General features: G+C 40.7%; 2 protein-coding genes and 5 non-coding genes across 7 annotated transcripts; 2 read left to right on the plus strand and 5 right to left on the minus strand.

Annotated features, from left to right (window-relative positions):
• Positions 1-1,609: 1,609 nt before the first annotated feature.
• mustn1b (musculoskeletal, embryonic nuclear protein 1b) lies at positions 1,610-3,313 on the minus strand. Its single transcript, XM_075460400.1, has 3 exons — positions 3,159-3,313; positions 2,948-3,071; positions 1,610-2,029 (listed from the first exon to the last, which is right to left on the minus strand). The coding sequence occupies exons 1-3, from the start codon at positions 3,297-3,299 to the stop codon at positions 1,911-1,913; spliced, it is 384 nt and encodes a 127-aa protein (XP_075316515.1). The 5' UTR covers positions 3,300-3,313; the 3' UTR covers positions 1,610-1,910.
• Positions 2,579-2,650, plus strand: trnae-cuc (transfer RNA glutamic acid (anticodon CUC)). Its single transcript has one exon. It is a non-coding gene; the product is annotated as a tRNA-Glu (tRNA).
• A 1,765-nt stretch (positions 3,314-5,078) lies between the features above and the next one.
• stimate (STIM activating enhance) lies at positions 5,079-21,248 on the minus strand. Its single transcript, XM_075460399.1, has 8 exons — positions 20,252-21,248; positions 17,299-17,347; positions 17,107-17,202; positions 16,889-17,010; positions 16,650-16,762; positions 14,333-14,410; positions 13,958-14,101; positions 5,079-7,002 (listed from the first exon to the last, which is right to left on the minus strand). The coding sequence occupies exons 1-8, from the start codon at positions 20,466-20,468 to the stop codon at positions 6,889-6,891; spliced, it is 933 nt and encodes a 310-aa protein (XP_075316514.1). The 5' UTR covers positions 20,469-21,248; the 3' UTR covers positions 5,079-6,888.
• On the minus strand, positions 8,969-9,041 carry trnar-acg (transfer RNA arginine (anticodon ACG)). Its single transcript has one exon. It is a non-coding gene; the product is annotated as a tRNA-Arg (tRNA).
• Positions 11,438-11,510, minus strand: trnar-acg (transfer RNA arginine (anticodon ACG)). The gene has a single exon. It is a non-coding gene; the product is annotated as a tRNA-Arg (tRNA).
• trnar-acg (transfer RNA arginine (anticodon ACG)) lies at positions 12,920-12,992 on the minus strand. Its single transcript has one exon. It is a non-coding gene; the product is annotated as a tRNA-Arg (tRNA).
• On the plus strand, positions 16,156-16,227 carry trnae-cuc (transfer RNA glutamic acid (anticodon CUC)). The gene has a single exon. It is a non-coding gene; the product is annotated as a tRNA-Glu (tRNA).
• Positions 21,249-21,250: the final 2 nt, after the last annotated feature.

The following is a 21,250-nucleotide window of genomic DNA, read 5'->3' on the forward strand; positions in this document are numbered from 1 at the left end:
CACACTTTTACATCCTTCTGTTTGTGCGGTTTTCGATCATATTTCTGTAAGCGTAGGTGTTGTAAGAGTTATGTTGAAATATATCCAAGGCCAGTATTGGTTTTACAATTTGCCCTTCTGCCATGTTGTAGATCATTTTTGTCATTTACCTGGAAACGACAACAAGGGGACGACTGTAAGAAAAGTGTAAATACTCTGTCATACTGTTCTTGTAAATGTGAAATAGTCTGTTGCCCTTTGCAATTTCACCTTCATGCACATAGAAAGCATGACCCGACTCATTTTCTCCATGAATGTTAATCAAACGTTATTTGATTTGCAACTTTGGGCAACATTTTTGAGCTGCTGTGACGGGTTTCTCTATTTACTCTGGACTGTACTCTGCTCTGTGATCCGATTTCACCGCATGGCACTTGTTTCTCTACCGAAGCCCGCTTTTCACTTTGTTTATTGATTCGAGATCAACAGCTCATAGTTTGTAGTAGCTAGACAACAAAATCTTTCATACTAAATTTTAATGAGGCGGGAGGTGCCCTGTGATTTCACTGTACAGTCTGTCTGTCATTTATTTCCCTTGGATGCCTCCCTTTTAAAGACTTTTGTTAGTCCCTCATTTCCCCGAATGCTTAGGAAAGTGATTCACTCCTGTCCATTTATGCATTGAGAGAGATGATAGGGCAAAGGAGTGGCGGAATACTGATGAATATATACAGTGGGTTCCAAAACTTAGAAGTAAATAGGAAGGGTCTGCTGAGTTGCTACACCCAATTCACAACAAAACTCCCCAAATACTCTAACCTCAGATAGCCCCACTTGATTCAAACACAAACTTTAGAAACTATTATGACCCATATGCCAGGTAAGCTGTATTCATTCAAATGACCATAACCATATTCATCTTCCTGTTTCCTGTCCTTTTGAAGTAACCCGTATTTAATATCCTGTAGAGAATAAAATAGGTGCATTTCACCCAACATCGGGTCGCTGTGAGTCATACTCCAGCCACCCGATGAATCCACAAGTGTTTGATGTGACGCCAAGTTTGACCCCACCTATTTTGTGCTACGAGACAGCATCGTTCTGAAGGCAGTCTGTATTCCAGGGTACAAGAGTCTGACCAACTCTTGGGAGAAACGGTACATAATGCAACACCGCTGACAATGAATAGGGTGTGCTGACTGAATGGCTTTGTCAGTACATTAAAATGTAAGCACGGGTATAATTCATGCTTCTAACAATTTCCTGCAGATAAAGATGACTATCTTCTAATTTGTCATTAATTAATGGCACCAAAACTTCTTGGTTAGTTGTAGCAACAAAACAAACAAAAAGAGAACACTATAATTTGGCTCAGGGGCACATTCACAATGTTAACTACATGCTAGAGAGCATTTCTGCCATTAAGTCTTTTACAGGAATGCTTTTTCCAGCACAAAAAAGCCAACTGATCAACGTTTCTTGTCGGCAGGTGAGTAGTGGCTCAAAATGAGTGAAACATTATGCAGATAAGGGTTTTGGTGGTGCCTTTTGTGTACACAGTGGTGATCAAACTCTTCCAAAGTAAAGGTAGCTTTTATGCAACTGCAAAGGTAACTGACAGCAGTCTCTGTCATTTCTGTCGATCCACATAGCATCCTGTTTATTACTTGCAAAAACAAGAACTTTGCACTTTAACAAAGGGCAAATAAATGATTCAGGAAAATGGGCAGATACAAAAAAAACAACTAACAACAAACATGTAGCATTGCATGGCATGCATAACAGTAATATCAAAGTAAAGTATTGCCACAAAGCTATCCCATTTATTTCTATCAAATTTCACAATTTTTCGATTTAAAGAACCAAGAAAGCGTACACACACTTTAAAATCCACATTGTCCGGTCTTGAAGCAAAAGAGTACAGTTCTTATTCAGTTTTTGCTGAATACACTGGCTGCAGGGTCTTTGGCAGCAGCAGGCGTGGTGAGCACTGTTTCTGCTCCTGTCCTCGCGCCGCTGAACACAGACGGGGCCACTTTGCCCATACGCTCTGCACACAACAAACACGAGAGAAACAGATGTTTAATGCCAGTGATCACTCATCTCCAGGCGGAAGCTCAAATTATGGGAACAGTTTCTGTTTGTGTGATTACAAGTTGAACAGTTGGGATATTATTTGTATCACAGTCTTTCGATTAGAGTTTTTTTGTGAAAGTGTTTTAATTATGGAAAAGCGAGTACATGTAATCTTAATTCATTGTACAAGTACAAAATCTTTCTGACCCTTATTTGATCCCATAGTTGTTACTCCAAAGAATGTGATGAATCACGAAGTTGCTTGGAAGGGTATCAAGTTAGAAGTCAAAGTACTACCAACACAAATATAACAGTCCGGAACATAAAGGAAAAGGGACGTGTTTTATGTCGGCCTACTGCACATTCAGACATGAGTAACACGGTATATGAGCCTTGCGGTGCGTAGGTTTAGCTTGTTAGCGCTTCTATGGGTAACCGTTCATCGGAAAAGTTAGTGAAATGTAGCAACGTATCGGCTAAAGTGTCGAATAAAGTCCGTATATCTACCTATGGCTGATATCTGTCCCTGGTGGTCTAGTGGTTAGGATTCGGCGCTCTCACCGCCGCGGCCCGGGTTCGATTCCCGGTCAGGGAACATACTTTTTGACCAAGAGGAGCATTTATAGTGTAAGTCCCGCCACTTCTGTATTCCTTCATTTATGACTATAAATCTACACGCGTTTTTCTGCATTTTTATAATCATACAATAATATGTTAATCTTCCTTTGATAATTTCTAACTTGTCGTCATTAATCCAGGACAACCAATGAGCACACTTACAAAGACAGGAAGGCCAAATGTTTCTACAGAGTCTCTGTGTGACGTGATGTGATACGATTTGCCTAACGTTTCTGTGTAGGAACTAAAACAACTTTAATCAGGCTTTACTCACCACACTCCACCATGACCTCATAGGTCTTACTCTTGACCTCGCCCTTCAGCCCCAGTTTACTGCGAGCTCCTTTCAGGTCCTCCTCCTTCATCGGTGGGCGCTTCTTCTTTTTTACCTCGCCTGGCTACAGTGACGAATAAAATTAAAGTAATGGGTGGTTTTCTTAAAATCTGTTTGTATGACAATCAAAACAGTAAATGGTTTAACATACCTGTGACATGGTGATTAAAGGCGGGGTAATGATTCCACAGACTCTCTTTCCAGTGTAATTGATGTTCTGGTTGTTGTTATGCTCAATGTGTGTCTTTGTCTCAACAAGCCCGACAATATATAGTCCTGGTCCACACCCCATGAGTCAGTGAGACCCTCTACCATCAGTGTCACTGCTGTCTGTTGTCAGTGTGTATTATTAGGAGTGACGTGAGGGATGGTACAGCTGGAATGGGTCTCCCATAAGCTTACAGGCCAACAGCTGATAATTCTAGACACAAGTGCAACTTGGCACTAAAAGGAAAATCAAGTGTCCCCCACCCAGCAACACCTCCCTGCAGCCCCAGAAGTTGGGAGTCTGCCTTGTGAAAGCTTGTGAAAAGGATTTCCAGACAGTTAACGCATAGGTCAACAAAATGAGGGCTGAACCAAGAAGAAAACTAGGAAACCTGCCCAACTGTCAAGTTAGAGGAGGGTCAATTGCGTGTGAAAACATATCCACTGGCGAAATAATTTTAAACATGTTATTTGGATGAACCAATGAATATTGAGCTGCTTATTTTGGTTCATTTAATGCTTATCAAGGCATTGATATGGTCTATTCTAAGTTGGCACAAAACAGTTTAAGCAGTATTAGTCATAGCACTTGGCTGTGTAATTTTGAAATAAAGTTGCAAGCAGTGAGGTGATGGACAAACTGACTCACTGTTTTGCAAATAATAAAAGTCAGTGACATGTAGAGAATCCAGTTCTAAAAGGCAGCTCATACATTGTTATACAGTAACGAGACATGAGATGATTCACGAGAAAGAGAGAAAGAAATCAAAAGTTTTTATACACAAATCTGCTTTTAGTTTTTGGACTGTTTCCTAATCCTTCATTTTTATGTTTATAAAGAACAAACCACATCAGACACTGAGGCGCAAAAACAGTGTATGGTCAGGGTGTGGACAACTCGTATACATCAGAAATGTGACCTGGACTGCACACGCTGATTTAAACTTTAACAGTTAAATCGTCAACAAGTAAAACGACTAAATCAGTGAAATAGCAGAAGCTTCACTCTGTTAAGTTAAAACAGATACCACATGGAAACAGTTGAGTTCAAGAACCTAAAACTGAACTTAAACAAATGCACTTGGTTACTTTTCACTGCTGTTTTAGCATAAAATCTATAAAACTATACATCAGATCCAAATGAATCTCATAACATTTGCTACAGGCTCAGTGGTTCTCGCTTTGATGTCTCAAATACATGTTCGTGCAAATGTTTAAGACAATTAGGATCTCTGTTTGCATATATTTACCAATGCTGGCTAGTTAAATATATCCTCTTAAGTTAAATAATTTCAAATTAGTTAAGTTATATAGCCTCTTTAAGTTAAATCATGGTACTAGAACCTGCACTTGAAAAGGATTTTACAGTCTCTGCAACAGAACACACCACAAATCACACGTTTGTGTCGGAACAACAACTAGACCGCATGTACAGTGAAATGAAAAAATAAAGGATCGAGTGTCAATTGAAGTCTATGATCAGTGATGCAAAGGTGTTAAAATGGTTTTTGAAGTATAACTCCAGACGGTTAGTTACTGCCTGTGTCTTCCACTGTGTATGTACAAAATATTGTGGGCAGCTCGTGTATTTCTGGCCTCATAATCATGGTTGAATTTCATGGGGCTTTAATTGCAAATGGACTGCCTTAACTGATGGACTTTAGGAAAAGCCAAAAACTCCTTATGTCATAAAATACATGAGGTTTAAGACACTCTTACACTTGCCATTCTTTTTGACCAAATGAATCACTGGTGCTCTTGTTGGTTAAGGGTCAGCATCGGTTTTATTCCCCGTCAGAGAACTCTACTGCAAACCCTTAAAGACAACACCGGATTTTTCAGAGGAAATGAATCAGCTAAGATGTTACCGTATCGCATCTTTTATTTGAAAAGCATTTGTAATCATTATTCACCTCCATCTCTTGCCTTTTAATGGTTTAGTAGTTTACATTTTGCAAAAAACTGTAAGCCCTCTTTGTCCTGGTTGAGCTTAGAGTTACAATAACTGCTGCAAGGTACTGTAGTACCCCCCCCCCCCCTTTTTAGTCCTTGCCAACATGCCAAAATAACGTAATAATGAAAACATGACCAGCACTGTAGTCGTCACAGCTTGTGCCATTCCATTTACTTTTAAATAGGACCAGCAGTCACTCCCAACAATACACGCATGCATGCATTCAGCACACACAAGTACATGCAGGTATACTGTATACATAAATATAAATATACACATACCCTGGCATGCACACACAATAACACTCACTCCCTGTCTCTCAGCTGTCTGGTCCACAGTCATCATTTTACAGTTTAAAGGTCTAAGCAAGTCACATTCTTAACATCAGAGCCCGCTGAATGCTGCTTCATGCCTGAAGATCTGGAGCTCTGCTTAAATCAAACCAAGAAATCGAAACCTAACAAACAAAAAACCAGCTGGTAATTTCAACCAGGCACATGTCTGAAATACAAAACACAACAAAACAAAGTCACACACAAAACCAAAGGAAAGGAAAGATGAAAGCTGTAATGCATGGGATATTGTGCAAGAAATGGTTCCCATGTCAACTCTTTCTGTCTGAGAGAAGGAATGAAGAACACTTTGGAGACGAGCATATTCACCTTTTTGGCCCGAAAATAAGACTCAAAACTAAAAAACAACAACAACATTCAAATACAAAAACAAAAATATTATAGGCAGAACACATGAATGAAACAGTCCCAAACAAACTGAGACTGCTACATTGTATCTACAGACAAACACTGGCTGAGCTGACATTAGAAGGATGTTGCAGCATGGTCTGCAGTCCTAGTTTAAGAGTTTAATAGCTTAAAAGAGACGTTTAAAGTCTGTTAGAAGACAAAAGTTGAACCTTGCTGCAACAATGTACGTGCTCCCTTTCATAAACGTAAAATCACATACAAGATATACAGTAGTGAAGAGTGTAACTGTGCTGAAAAGTGTTCGAGCTGCATCAATACAGCGATTCAAACACTGACAAATTTCTCCCTTGTAAGTCGAAGGATGTGTGAATGTACACACCCTCTCACTCACATACAAACAGTACATATCACAGGCCATAGCGGTACGTCTACATGAGAGGACAAAAGGACAAGGATAAAGTTTACATGGAACCTATATCAGTTATACATTTACTTTAAGAACATGTTATGGTATCAAACCTAAACACCTCAATAGCAAGTGTTGTAGGCATGGTATTTTTCTCTCTTACGGCCAGAAACATTTGTCCAACTGACTTGGTGCTGGACTAGTACACTTATACAAATTGCGACTTAAGTTCTATCAATTAACCTGTGCTATTTGTCTCCTATTATCCATACATTACTGCTTTAACAGTATAATAATTGTTCATGATGGGACTTTTTTTCCCTAAACACAACAGTTATCCCATGAGTAACATGTCAACATGCAACAGTGATCCAAAGATCGTGGTTAACTGCAAAAACACGTATTTTAGTGTCCCAGTTCAGACATGTTTTATGTAGTTATCCTCCTGGAGTCAAAAGAAAAAGGAATTTCAGGACAGTAAAACCTTTCGTCTTCAAAAAGGTTCAAAGGCTGATATCATAACCTGTGGAGGTACAGGGAATGAATGTGGTCTTGAGAGGTGAGAGCTACCAGAGGAAATCCATCATCGTGGTAAAGCTAGGCACACAAGTCAAACGGGGATCCCCATGCGAAGCTTTTTCTTCTTCACCGTCTTCAGACCAGTGAGTCGACGGACATCGTCTTCATCCGACTCATCCATTTCATCATCTGCTGAGAAAAGGATCTAAGATACAGGAGGAAGAGATGGAGAACTATAAGGTTTTGGAAGTTGGGGAAGAAGAGTGTTACCCTATAAAACCATAAATATGAAAAATTAAAACAAACCAAACAAAAAACATTTACATGTTAACTGAAGCTGACGCGCCATGGTGTAATGTCCTGTTAAAGAGCGTCTTAAAAATGACCATGACTCCTTAAGCTAAATCATTGCCCGTGTATTCCCTGAGGCATCTGTAAGAGGCTATAAGCAGTCAGTCTATTTCTGGGCACACAAGCACGGCTGAACATTGAGTTGCTCTTGTGGTGAACACCCCATCCATCTCCAGTGGCAAACAAACAGTAAATAAAGCCACACTTCAATTCATAAACACACTGGATCTGGGATATGCTGATTTAGATCAAGCTCCAAAGATGCTGAATCCTTATTTACCCCAAAATACAACTAAATATGATCTTTCATTTAAAGTTTTAAGCACATCCATAAAGGCGGAATATCTGTTAAAATTGGCTTTGTTCTTAGACATTATAAATGAAATGGTCTCTGTACTCTGTACTTTTCCATGCAGGAATGGGAAGACAAAACAATTGGGAAAGCAAGGGCAGATTCACAAGCACACATTGTTTGGCTGATCCAGAGAATATGACGAAGCCTGTTGAACCTACTCATGTCCAATCATACTCGGTCGAGTGTGAGTCCAACCTATGAGGCTATAAATGCAAATGATACCCGGAAATCGAGGCTCAGACTGACGGATTTCCTGCGGGAGCTCTGTTCCACTGAGCCCAGCGCTGATATGCTTTGACATGCGACTACCAATAAACACTTTATTTAACTTGAGATTCCTCCGGCTTGTTCTTGAGCTGCCATTGAAAGAATCGATCTAACAATCTTTTTCAGTTCTCATAGTTATGACTCCGTCTGGCTCATTTCCGTTTCATCACCCAGTCTAGATATCTCCTAATAGGTGTTCAGTTACAACCAAAAGTCAACCAACAGTGAGACGTCCGGCTGCAGGTTCACCCGCAGCATTTCTAAATGCTGCATTGTTTCAGAATGGTTCCACGAATGTCGACTGAAGTCAACCGATGCAGTTGCCGTTGTTCATAACACTTCACACAAGTGCACTTTACTGTAGTTACGGAACACAGACCAGCGGCGGACAACAGCCGCTGAAAACATTGCTACCTCTGTGTCCGCAGTGTGCGACTGAATGCAGTTCAGACCGTTGGCAGGTGTGAAGTGATATGTAAATGTTCTAATCCAGTAAGATTGCTGCACAACTTGTTTCAGAAGGGCACCAGCGGGCTTATTCAGACATGACACTGACATGTACCGTCTGGGTTTGACTCCCTGTCAGGGAACATTAGTTTCATATTGTGTCTTCTTGGCTATAGCTCTTCTGGTCACAGTTACAACCCTGAAATGTACGTCTGCTGTCAATACAGTAAACGTAATTAAAAAACAAAACAATACAGATAGAACTGGTGCACCAGTACTTTTAACTCTCAGTGTACTTTCAAGTTGCTCTTTGTAACCCTGAAGTCGACACCCAAAAATCACTTGTTTCTTTAAACTGTGATTTTCTTTTAAAATGGCATGTATTCTTTTATCTGTGCAGCATCAATGGGTCTCTGTCCTTTGAAAACGCACCCTTACCCTGCAGTGCGAACTTCCACGGTATGGAAAAGTTTTTAAAAATAATTTATAAATCACACCAATGTACGTGAAACAAATAGCGAGATACTAATTCTTGATTATTTTGGCTTCAGATGTTTAATAATTCAGTAATATTCCACTTATCCCTCAAATACAGAGACTAATGTGTTTGTTACCATTGCTCATTAGTATGAGAGTAATATCTCACCAAAACACCACGGCGTGCTCATTACATTTCTTTATTTTTTTTCAGTTTCAGTGCACGCTGCACTTCTTCGCCCCGACGCAGAAATGATGTAACGGAAAAAGAGCACGAGCCAGCCAGGAGTCGAACCTAGAATCTTCTGATCCGTAGTCAGACGCGTTATCCATTGCGCCACTGGCCCGCAGTGGGACTGAAACGGGGCTGAGAGGACTAGACTTGTGTGAGCACGGCCTGGCCCATCCCCCACCCACACAACTTCCTCAGTTCCACGTACGGGTGAAAGCACACTCTCTGAGAGCGGCTGCAGCATGCGAGCACAGAGTGAAACAAAGCAAACAAAAAAAACATTACACTGCTTTCAAGCTTTCACAATTAAATTCAATGGATATTTTTTTCAAAAACACTTCACAAATGACTGCTTTCAACATAGTAAAGAAAGCTTTTGAACAATGGAACAATGTTAAGAACATAGAATAAGCAAAAGAAAGCACTCCTCAGTGTGCAGGTGAGAAGGCCGACTCACCACACTGCAGTCATTTACTTTCCTTCCTACATCATTAGGAAATATGTGCTTTTGTGCCTATCTCCCTGATGACCTAGTGGTTAGTGTCAGCACTATTACTGCTGAGGCCTTGATGGGCTATGACGTCGCACTTCAGAAGACTCCACTGCAACTTTTATGGGTAAAACCAGATAATTGTTAGAAATCGAAATGGTGTATTATATTAAGATTAAGATCAGATTTTATTGGTCATGCATATATGCATACACAAAATTTGTCCTCCGCTTTTAACCCATCCGGGTTGGCACCTGTTGACACACACATGCACAGGGTGACACACTCAGAGACAGATGCCAACCTGGAGCGGTTGGCTTTCTAATATCCTAAAAAAAATATATCCATCAGTTAAGGCAGTCCATATCCTTTTGCATTGTATATATTACAGACAACCTTTTGTTAAGGCTGAAAATTCCAAGACGTTGCTGTGAGTTTAGCAAAAACCAACCACACATTTTTACACGAGGGGAAACAGGACAGATGAGGCTTCACCGGCGAGGTTACAACTTAGTTTCAATCTCTGATGAATTACATTTTAGGGACGAACATGTTGCTGACGTAATGTTTAATGAGTTGTGATGCTGAGCGCTAAAGAAAATGTCCGGAGAATATAAACATTTGTCAATAGTTCTATAAAAGAATCGAACACAGTGTGGCGCCGGGGTTGGAAAACCAAAGTACCATCAAGACCAATATTCAAAAATAACATGGTATCTTTAATAACAGTAGGAGGACAAATAATTTCTTTATAATTCCAAGTTTTCCATTTTCTTTCTCTCTTTTTAAAATCAATAGAGAAATCTAGTTTGTTCCAAATATGTGGGTGGAGAGACAGCAACATCATTACATTCTGAGTCAGGGCTCACATGCAAACTCCACCATTGTATTCTTGCTTTCATCCCTGTGTCCTTGCCCTTTTTGGGTAAATAGGTTGTTGTAATAATAATAATAATAAGGTGTTTGGATTTAATATCTTTAAGTATTCAGTTTCGTTGGAATGACAGATGTTCTTCTCTCTCATGCTTATCTCTTGAGCCGGTGGGCTGATGTAGGTATTACTGTCCTGTACGACAGGTGGTGGTGGTACTTTCTTCTGCTCATGAGTAAACGCCGGAGTTAATGTTCATTAAACCTTTGTAAGAAGTGTAAGGGAAAAATTCATTCCTATTTGCATGTGTATAACCTGTAATAACCTGCTGCAAGACACCAACCGGTTTTTCTCTCTTCTTTTTGATGAGGGCATTATGTGCTCGTTTTATGATTAAACAACTTTAAGGAGGATGGTGAGAAAGATGTTACGGTAGCCTTGGCTGCAGGAAGGGAGGGAAAATAGATAAAAACGCTTGAACATATCAAAGGTGCAATCACGTATTCTGTATTATAACGGAATTGTTTTTGCCCAAGTGGTCAGAGCAGCTCTGTACTCTGTACTGTGTTGTTCTCTCTTGCAAGATATCATTAAAAGCATCTTATCTCCTCAGAAAATAACTGACTCTGTGCCTTACTAAAATTTCCACCACAGAAGATCACTACTCGTAGTGTGAGTCCATTGGGTCTTGTCCTCGAGTTGAATTAACCGGAAATTGCCGCTAAATTAAAAATCAAATGGTTCAATTTAAACTTTGAATCATTTTCATATTTACTTACGTATTGAATATTTGAAAAGTGGGTTGGAATTGATTTCTTTATTTTTTTGACCCCGCATAATGTTATAGTTCTTGCCCACCCTATCCAAGCCTTCATACAGTACGTTACAGAATTATTAAATAATCAAACAGAAACGAGTTGTGACACAACGAGTCATACATTAGACAATTTGATAACTGAACAATTTAGTTCCTCAAAAAACAGAGTAATGTCTTTAATACATCTTGAACTCTGTGTGAAGTGATGATGGGTTGTTTACTTTGCAAGTTAAAAAGTGAAAATAGCTCAGTAGCCTCAAAGCTGATGCAGCACTTCAGCCTAACGATTATGATGAAAACGAAAGAAGAAGAAGAAAAATAATAAATAATAATCGAGCCAGCCAGGAGTCGAACCTAGAATCTTCTGATCCGTAGTCAGACGCGTTATCCATTGCGCCACTGGCCCACAGAAACTGAGGGATAATGATGTATGAAACAATGACTCGCCCCATCCCCCACAGCCAAACACTGCAGCACAGACACAGGAAGTAAAACAGACCAAGAAGCTTGCTTTTGTCTGTATCACTGCAACCGCTCCACAACTAAAATGTTGAACTTATCCTTCTCATTTCCACCTCACCGTCTAACTGTTCGAAGCTCAAAAGTTGAAATTTGTTTACCAAACTGTCTCATGTCAGTTAAAAGGGACGTTGATCTACTTTGAGTTTACAGATGGACTTTACTTGCAACAAATGAGACAACGGAGAATGCAAAAATATGTGAATGCTCCCCCGTTACCTCCGTTTTAAGACTACTGTTACCTGGTTAAATTTTGTTTTGTTTTGCTAAAAATGGTCAATTCTAGTTGAGAAGAAAAAAGCAGGAATGACTCAATTACACCACTGAATGCAAGATCTGTTAATCAACAAGTTAGCCAAAATGTGATGCCTTTGCTAAATCTGACTCTCGTCCTTTTGGGTAATTTATAAAAGTGAACTAATTATAATAAAACCACATAGATTCAGCAATATTTTCATGATAAGAAGTCATATGCAGTGGATTTGATAGTCATTCATTCATTTATGTATTTATACAAAAATGCAATATCTGCCTGAGTTACTATAATGATAATAAATACATGTTTTCATTTCGAAAATCATTAAAAATGTGTTTCTTTAACTTGCAGTAGATGGATGTGTTTAATGTGAGGCTGATCCTACAGTTTGAGCGTTGAAATACTATCCTGAAGTTAGAATTCAGGGTCTCTACAAACGAAAGACAGCCTCAGAGCAACAGAGGAAACAACATGAGGTCAAACAAACCAATCCGCTGATGTAAACTTTGCTTTCTCCATTTATACCATCTGCTGCCAACAAGTATCTTTGCATCGTTGTTTGCCCTTTTTCTACTTTGTTGATCCACCTTCCTGGCATACAGTATAGCTGTTCTCGGAAAGTTTTTTTTTTCTTTTTAAATTCAAAGCAGTAAAGGCAAATTCCACAAGAAATATATATATATATTTTTAAAAAGCAGAGAAAAAAAGTTGTTTTTCCACACATTTGTCAGAGATTAATGGGATTCCCAAAGAAAAGGATGGACAGCTGGTTGGCTAAAATAAATGTGAACACACATTCATGAGGAGCCAAAGTGTTTAGACTAATGTCTACAGTACTTATTACATTGTGATTTTGTGTATGAATTGATGATGCCATTTTACATCATGTGGATAAAACACAGTTTACAAGTACGCAAATTCTCTTTTCACCAAAATGTGTGAGTCAGAATGATCATTTGATTTTCATACTGACCCACAGATGATGCCGTTTAATTGTTGCAATAAATGCTGCATTTTCTTAATATGTTAAGGAAAATAGACGAGCCAGCCAGGAGTCGAACCTAGAATCTTCTGATCCGTAGTCAGACGCGTTATCCATTGCGCCACTGGCCCATGCAGCCTGCATCCTCCCCCACACATCAGCACTCTGGTAAAGCTCTCTGTAGCATGCACACAGGAACTGACACTTTCAGGCGGCTTTCCTCTATACTAATTTGAGCATTATGTTTAAACACCTTAAAAATCCTCTTGTGATGAAAAGCATGCCACATGCAGATAACTGATAAGGAACACCAAGACACACAGCTCTGTTTTTTTAACGTGCTGAACATAATTTCATAAACGAATATTCATTAGTATATGACTCCTGGGACAAACTGAAAGCACTTTAAACATCTCTTAAATACACATTTGGCCCTCACTTCACTGTATTCTAAATTTCTGTGGAGGACCACAGTGCAGTGAGACGGTTCATCACAAAAACAACAGATTACAGTGTTTGTCTCGCTTTCCCAAGAAACCGATGACCTCAGTTTACTTCGTGCCATCAGTGCAGTTTTTAAATGCAGTTTTTAACCACAGTTGGCAAATGGGAATATCTTTTTATAAATGCTAGACGAGAATAAAACAGCCAAAAATGTTAATCAAAATTCGAACAACGACAGTGAACACTGCTTTATGCAGCGAATTGAGGAGCACTCACAGATGCAAATGGACAGGAGGAAATGTTGGGACAGTGAGCTAATGTTTGTTCACCGCTTCGAATTCACATCCATGTTGATATTCACTTTTTATTGCTCTTGAATTAATAAGCAGGCTAAAAGCTACACTGCGGTTGCCATGTTTTCTCTCCATAACGATCCCTTACTTTGCATGCATGTACACGTTTGGTGAAAATTCTGAAATTTCAACTGAGCCGATGTAGAATCGAGGGCTGTACTTGATCGAGCAATCAGCTCCAGTCACTGTTCCGTTTTACAGGAAAAACATAAATATGGCAAAGGTAAATAGCTCTCAGCGAGCTGATTCATGGAGACTATAAGTGTCTTGTTCCATGTCAACTTTCCAGGAAGACTTACCTCTGACTCTGAGTCATCGTGGGAGAGTGCCCTTCTGTAGCGCACCTTGCTGTTCCCACGGGAATCTTCGTCTCTCTCCTCAAGCTTTGCTTTTGTCCTGTGCTTCTTCATCAGGAAATTATCTACCACCCAGAACATGAGGGCCTAAACCAAACACGCACACACAGAGACAACACTGGTGAAAGGTGTTTCCTGAGTAAATTAACAGGACCGATTTTAAGTTAGCTAAACAGGATGATTTCTTGAAATTCATACGCACACACAGAACAATGGCTATGGTATGAAGAAAACAGGGGGGGATCTCATTACATATGCGCACTGTTGGTTATGGAGGAGATGTAAATATGGAAAACCCCATGTTAATATCTGACTTACATTGACGAAGAACGGGACGATGAGCATGACTATGGCCAGTTCCAGGTCGGGATTCTCTATGGGGTTGAGGAGAGCCAGCTGTGACACAGACAAACATGTGAGCACAGACATAACACTGCATCCACTGACAACATTAAACAAATAATACAGCATGCAGTCTGAACTATCCCGAGCACAGTAACGGTTTTACAGTCTCGTGTTTATCAAGGCAAATGATGGGCAAAGCGACCTGTTCGAGAAATAAACATGTGGACTTTATGTGGAGAACTTTACTGCATCAATGTAAATGGAGAAAAAAATTAAAATAAAATCTGCATTAAGATTGGCTTCAACATGCGTCTCTGGTGGAGTAGTGTAAGGGACTTTGGTTCTGAAAATCTGTTTGTTGATTCCTTATTTTGACTCTTTTAGACCAGGGAAACAAATCAATTTTACCTGCATTACTTCCACTTTGTAGAATTCACTTGTTTAATGGGTATGTTTTTTGGTTTTTTGAAGCACTTTATTTATAGACCTTTTTCAATTTACAGAACACAAAACAATGCACCAATCCCGCCCACCCACTCCCACAGGGCCAAAAAAAAAAACAACAACCAAACAAAAAACAACAAAAAAACATGTTCTTACACCTGCACATTCCTGGTTACATGGATGCACTCATACTAACGCATATATAACCATACATGTGCACACAAGCACACATAAATATATCCATACCTATACATACAAAAGCATACAGACATATAAACATGTACCCACATGTAAGTGCATACTCGCAAGTACATATGCATCCGATCCACCCAAAAGGAGAAAATAGATAAATAAATAAACACCTAGCATATGTAGGCTCTCGTAAAGTAAATTCCTGCACAGAAGACATGACGGGGGAAATCCTATCTGTTACATAAGCTGCATTCGGACAGAGTCGTTCTAAGAACGGTCCTCCTCGAATTTCGTTCTAATAACTGTCCTTCCCCAGCGGAACTGTTTCACTTTGCATTCGCACATGAGTCGGGACTGATGCGGCACAACCGTCTGCGACAGTGACGTGTTACTTTAGCGCCACATTCAACAACAAAACAAAACAAAACCCGCGAAAAGTAAGGAGAGAAGAAAAAAACACCACAAAGAAGCTAATATGGAGAGCGGGGAGGCCACCGTGTTCATGGTCTGCATGATGGTGATATTAATCATGGACGATCACATCAGGCGTCTAACATCGAGGCTGGAAGAGCTCACAGAGAGAGTCAGGATGGAGCGCAGGCCATACTTCTTCGTTTCATGAAGGAAGGAGAGCAGAGCGCCGCAGACAAAGGAGACCACGTGTAAGTTTAACTTATTAAACACGCGCCGGTTGTGTCCGTGTCATATGAGTAAACATTTCAGCCGTGACAACATGACAAGGGGCGTAGCTACCGACCACCAAACACCTCCGTCAGATGTGTTCCTATTGAACCCAGTAAAGACCCAGCTGAGGAGAAGGAGCTAAAATGGTTACAGGAACTGAGGGCCGTGGTCCCGAGTTCCTGTATTTCTCTCTATGGGATTGTGGATCAATGCAGAACCTCATTAATCTAGAATAAGAAAAAAAAAATCTCTTAACAATTTCTGCAGTATCCCAAATTTTATACCCTATTCACAAGAAAGTAAGTAACCAGTACAACAAGCACCTCATTTTCTACCTTGAAATGGCAACAATTGTTTGTGGTGTTTTCCTGGTAATGTTTTGAACAACCCACCAAGTGTACTGGAGGCAAAATGTGTCATGTCCACCAGGAGAGGTCAGACACCCGATCTGACAGTCACTATGAGCCCCCATGCCTTCCCTGGTGGTCTAGTGGTTAGGATTCGGCGCTCTCACCGCCGCGGCCCGGGTTCGATTCCCGGTCAGGGAACATGCCTTTTGAGTCTTTCTAGAATGTAAAATTCCAAATTGTATGGACTTGGAGTGCTTAAGTAACAAACGAACCATTAATCACTTCCAACTCTTTAAATGTCTTGTATTGAACATACGTACATATTTGAGCACCCCTACCTTTTCCTTAAATCTGCCACAACATTGTTTAACACAAAACTTGCCAAATGATTTCAAGTGAGGCAAAAAGGACAAGTGATACGAGCTGACACAGCAGCGTGGTAAGTGAAAGCCAGCCCGAGTAAATGGTCGTGTTCAGCCCACATATACAGTTACTTTTCTTAAGGATTTGTCCGTCTGACCTTAAAATGAGTAGTTGAACAATAGCTCTGGCGTGTGCCTTCACATACACATACGTTTTTCATGTTACCTTTTCAAACAAGTGCTCTTTTTTTTTCTTACCTTCTTCCACTGGGGAATGAGGAGAACCAGCATGATAAGGACTTTCTCAAACACCATGATGAGGATGTAGAGTATACACTGACCCAACCATGCTGTGCACTGCACAGGCTCTCCTATACACAGAAGAATGGGAGATATAAAAGATAGTAATAAAAAAGCAGCTACTGCCCTCTATTGGACATTGCAAGTATTGTAGGAGTCTCTTGGCACTCCCCTTGACTCTCAAACACAGGCCTCACCGTATTCTCCAAAACGAAGCGACTCCCACTGCCTCCACTCTACAATAGTGCTGACGGCTCTTACCCCTGCATAGATCAGTAACATACCCAGAGAGGCATCTAACAAGAAGTTAATGAGGTATCTGTGGAAAAAAAGGAAATATGATTTAGTCTACTGAAAGAGCTTAGAGTTACGAGACTAAATCACGACACTCTGAGGAAAGCAGTCAAACACTCACAGTGAGCAGGGATCCTCCTCTGTGAGGTCTGACAGGTAAACGTTGGCAAAGTGAATGAAAAGCATCCCAATGGCTTGTTTTGAGGTGTCCAGGAACCTGCAGGGACACCGTTCAGTTTTTCCAAGTTTGTTCCGCGAGATTAAGGTGATGCTTTTGCACAGAAATTTATCTTAGTTGTCTCAGTTGACTTACCAAATTTTCCAGGGTCTCCTTTCATGTTTGGGCTCCCTGAAGCGTTTTACTGTAGAGAAGAGTACCACACGAATGGTCAGATGTTACTACACATCTCATCCACAGGGCACATGTTGCAGAGTAAGGACGAGCAAGGACAACAGATTAACATTTTTGTTCAAATCAAACTGGAAACTATTAATAAATATCCTAAGCAGCAGCAATGAAATGTTTATCCAATTCCAGTTATTTTACCTCCCTTTGAAATAGGGAACAAAAAGATGAGTCTTACAAGATGGCAAAAAGAATGACATAGATCAGGCTAAAATTCCTCAGTATCTGGGCATCTAAACTGCACCTATGGTTTGACCATGAAAAACAAAACAGCAGTTAAGTTATTTTGGCACAGAATCCAACCGGTCTGGTGATATGCACCGGTATGAGACGGGTTTTATGCAAGAAGGCTCACTAATGAAAGCAGTGAGATGTCCAGCGCAAACTAGGCTCCTCCTTTTCCTCACAAAGGTCACTGTGTTTTCAGTCCCCCCCCCCCCCCCGCCCTCCTTCTTCTGGTTTTAAACGTTAGGACACATACTTCTGTAAATAAGTTACAAATCTGCGGTACCTCAGCTGGACATCCAGCAATCGCACGTTTACCATGTTGAAGAAAAAGCTACTGCTTAAACATGAACTGGGGGCTTTTCTGGGGCTTTTATGCAACACAAAAAAGCTGTGACCTCAGTTTCTGTTGTCAACACAAGTGTGACTTCAGACTAAACACGCCCTGCGTGCAGCTGGGTGTGATGTGAATGCAAGCGGAGGCCTCAGCCTTCTCCTTGCCTCGCGCAAAGAAACCCCTCAAAAATACTCAGCATTCCTGATAACCGAGTATCTGCCGGGACACACATAACTACAGGGCATTTTTCTGTCCATGCGATTTCCAGACTTAGCTAGTTATTGTCTGTGCCAGCACTACCTCAAATATCTAAATGTAATTTAGATTGGGGAGTAACATTAAAGCGTGGGGGGGGGGCAAAACAAAACAAAGAGTCACATCTGCAGATTGTCCACAGGGAGAAATTAACGAAGATGGGCTTATTAGATGATAATCAGAATGTAATTTCTACATGTATGTTCAAAACATTAATAAATGTTTTATTGTGAAGCTGCTTTAGAAAACAGCGATTAACCTCCCCTCCCTTTGTACTGTGAGACGCGTACCGTATGAATCCCTCAAGATCTACAAAGCCACTTGCTAAAAAGTTGTGCAAAACACTAGAACGTGAAAAAAAAAATTAAATGTTTAAAGAAAAAAGAATAAGTCATAAAAAGCGTCTGCTCATCTGATGACAGCAGCAACATGTTTCCAGAAAGTTGGGACAGGGTGACGTTTACCACTGTGTGGCATCCCGTCTTCTTTCAACAACGGTCTGTAAACATCTGGGAACTGAGACCAGCTGCTGGACCTTTGCTTTGAGAAGGGGTGTCCAGGACTGCTGTCCTGCGGGTTTCAGATGTTTCCCTGCTCCAACACACCTTTATTCAGACGAAACGGGTATCCTCAAATTATTGTTAAGTTCTGCACAAGCCTGCTAATGATGCGATGATTTGAATCAGGTGTGTTGAAGCAGGGAAACACCTAAAACCTGCAGGACAACGGCCCTCGAGGACCGGATTTGGACACCCCTGGCTTAGAGGAATGCCGTCCATTTCTAGTTAGTTAGTTAGATGCAAGATTCGAGTGACTCCACGGTTCTGTAGGCCCAAAGATTACAGGCACCTGGTAATGATTTTCTGCCGTGCTCAGAGAAGTCTCCAGATTCTCTGAGTCTTTTAATATAATGTACTGTAGATGATGGAATATTCAAAAGTCTTTTCTGAAGTTTCTCTACAATTTGTAGACAGTCTGTAGCACACTGGTGAACCTTTGCACATCTTTAGTTTTGAGGGACTCTGTCTCTCTGAGGTGCTCTTTTTTATATAGCCAATCATGCTACTGCCCTGTTTCCAATTAATCTAATGAGCTGCAACAAGTTCCAATTCAAAATGAACAGGTTTCAGAAAATAGCAAAACATCTCTTTTCACATTTCATTTTTTTTCCATGTTCCACTGTGAATAAAATATTGATCAGCGAGATTTGCAACTCATTGCATTCAGTTTCTAATGACATTTTACGCAGCGTCCAATTTTACAGAGCTGACGTTGTGTTTGAGAAAGCTACAATCTGTTAATCAGTCGGCATGTGCACAACTTTAAGGGGAACACGATCAAAGTGAGCAACTCTTATTTCCACAGCCATAACTCCCTCAACTGACTGGCAAACAAAGCTCGTTGTGAAAACCACCACAGTTTCTTATTGGGAATCGAGCTCACTTCATCTTTTCAATTTGGGTCCACTAGGAAAAGTTTGCATGCATTATTTTTTTCTAGATAAACCCATTTTTAAACCCCATAATACTGTGTACTGAATTGTTCCGTTTGACCTTCTTTGTCTTGAAGGAGCAACTCCTCAAAATCTCAAATCTATCCCGACACATCTGCCGATAGATCAAGTATGATGGAGTGGAAGGCAGCACCTGCTTTCTTGAGGTTTGCCAACCTAGCTAAAGGGCATGCATTTTGCATGTCCACTATTGGAATTTGTAACATTTTATGCACCAAAAAGAGTTATGTAGAATGCGGAGTGAAAAATCTACATGGCACAAGATGGCCTTTTGAAGACATGAGGAGCAAGATATACATGATGTTTAATATGTTTAATTATGTTTAATAATAATTAAATGTAGAGGAAGAATATTATCTCAAACAACAAGTATCATCATTTGGGTTGTTCTGTTTGAGCGGGCTTCGATGCTGCCAGCTGAGGTCAATATGACATTTGATTAACTCCAGTGGTGTTATTGGATAATACCCGCTCACATCAGCAGCTCGTGTCAGATATCTGACGCACAGCAGACTTCTGACCATACTCACACATCAGCGTGCTGAAAGCCATCATAGCCAGGAGACCTTGAAGGAAAATCCCAAAGGAGTCCATTAAAGCGCCGTTCTCGCAGCCCCGGTTATCAGTACCTGGCGTCGGGCTGGAAGACGCCGTTGTGTTGGCAACAGACACCGCTGGTAAACCCGCTCCTCCTGGACCTGCCAGCCCGACCTCTCCGAGCATGTTGCCGCCACTTACAGCAGCCATGGGGCAGATGCGCCGGGGCGATACTACTAAATACGGCCGACTGCAGTGGTTTGTCGCCCAGAGAGTCAATTATCTCCCGTAGTTGTTGGTCAGCTATTCGATGTGTTAAGCAGGACACTCCTCAGTGAAAGATGGTGGCATCTTCTCTCTTGAAAGCTTGCACTCATTCTCCTGCTTCACACACCCATCTGGCCATAGACGCTTTATCATTGGGGAAGTAAAGCCTGTCTGAACAAGAAGCTCCAAGCACGTATTGTTTAGCTCCAAAAGTGTCTTGTAATTAAAGAGCTATTGCTGTTTTTAGAGGGTCCGTACAGCAGAGGTATTTCCTGCCCTGACCTGGAATCTTCTAATCTACGCTAACACCGGTAAGAAAAACGCCAACAAAACGAGAGAATGCATCAAATTAAACTGACAGAACCAGTGCTACAAACTCTCTTCAAGTGCATTACAGTGTAGGGCAACCATTAATAAGTGAAAGTATTCACTATAAACGTCAAGGGGTCCAGCCACTGAGAAGCGGCTATTGCTCACCTCGCTAGCCTCTAAGCAAATTACTCAGTAGCATTAAGCTAAAGCTAATGCTAGCAATGTTTAATTTTTTTTCTAACGTCGAAAATGTCACGTGCAAAGCTCCATCATGATAACCTCCCCCGAAAACACAAACCATTCCTTATAGAAGCTAAATAAAATGAATGTAAATTGCAGGTCACGACTGACGTATATCCAGCTGCTTCCCTTCCCAGCAGAGCCCACTCATGTTGACAGGAGTTGGGTCATGT

Source organism: Odontesthes bonariensis, chromosome 3 (genome assembly GCF_027942865.1).
Source record: "Odontesthes bonariensis isolate fOdoBon6 chromosome 3, fOdoBon6.hap1, whole genome shotgun sequence".
In the NCBI taxonomy this organism is placed as follows: domain Eukaryota; kingdom Metazoa; phylum Chordata; class Actinopteri; order Atheriniformes; family Atherinopsidae; genus Odontesthes; species Odontesthes bonariensis.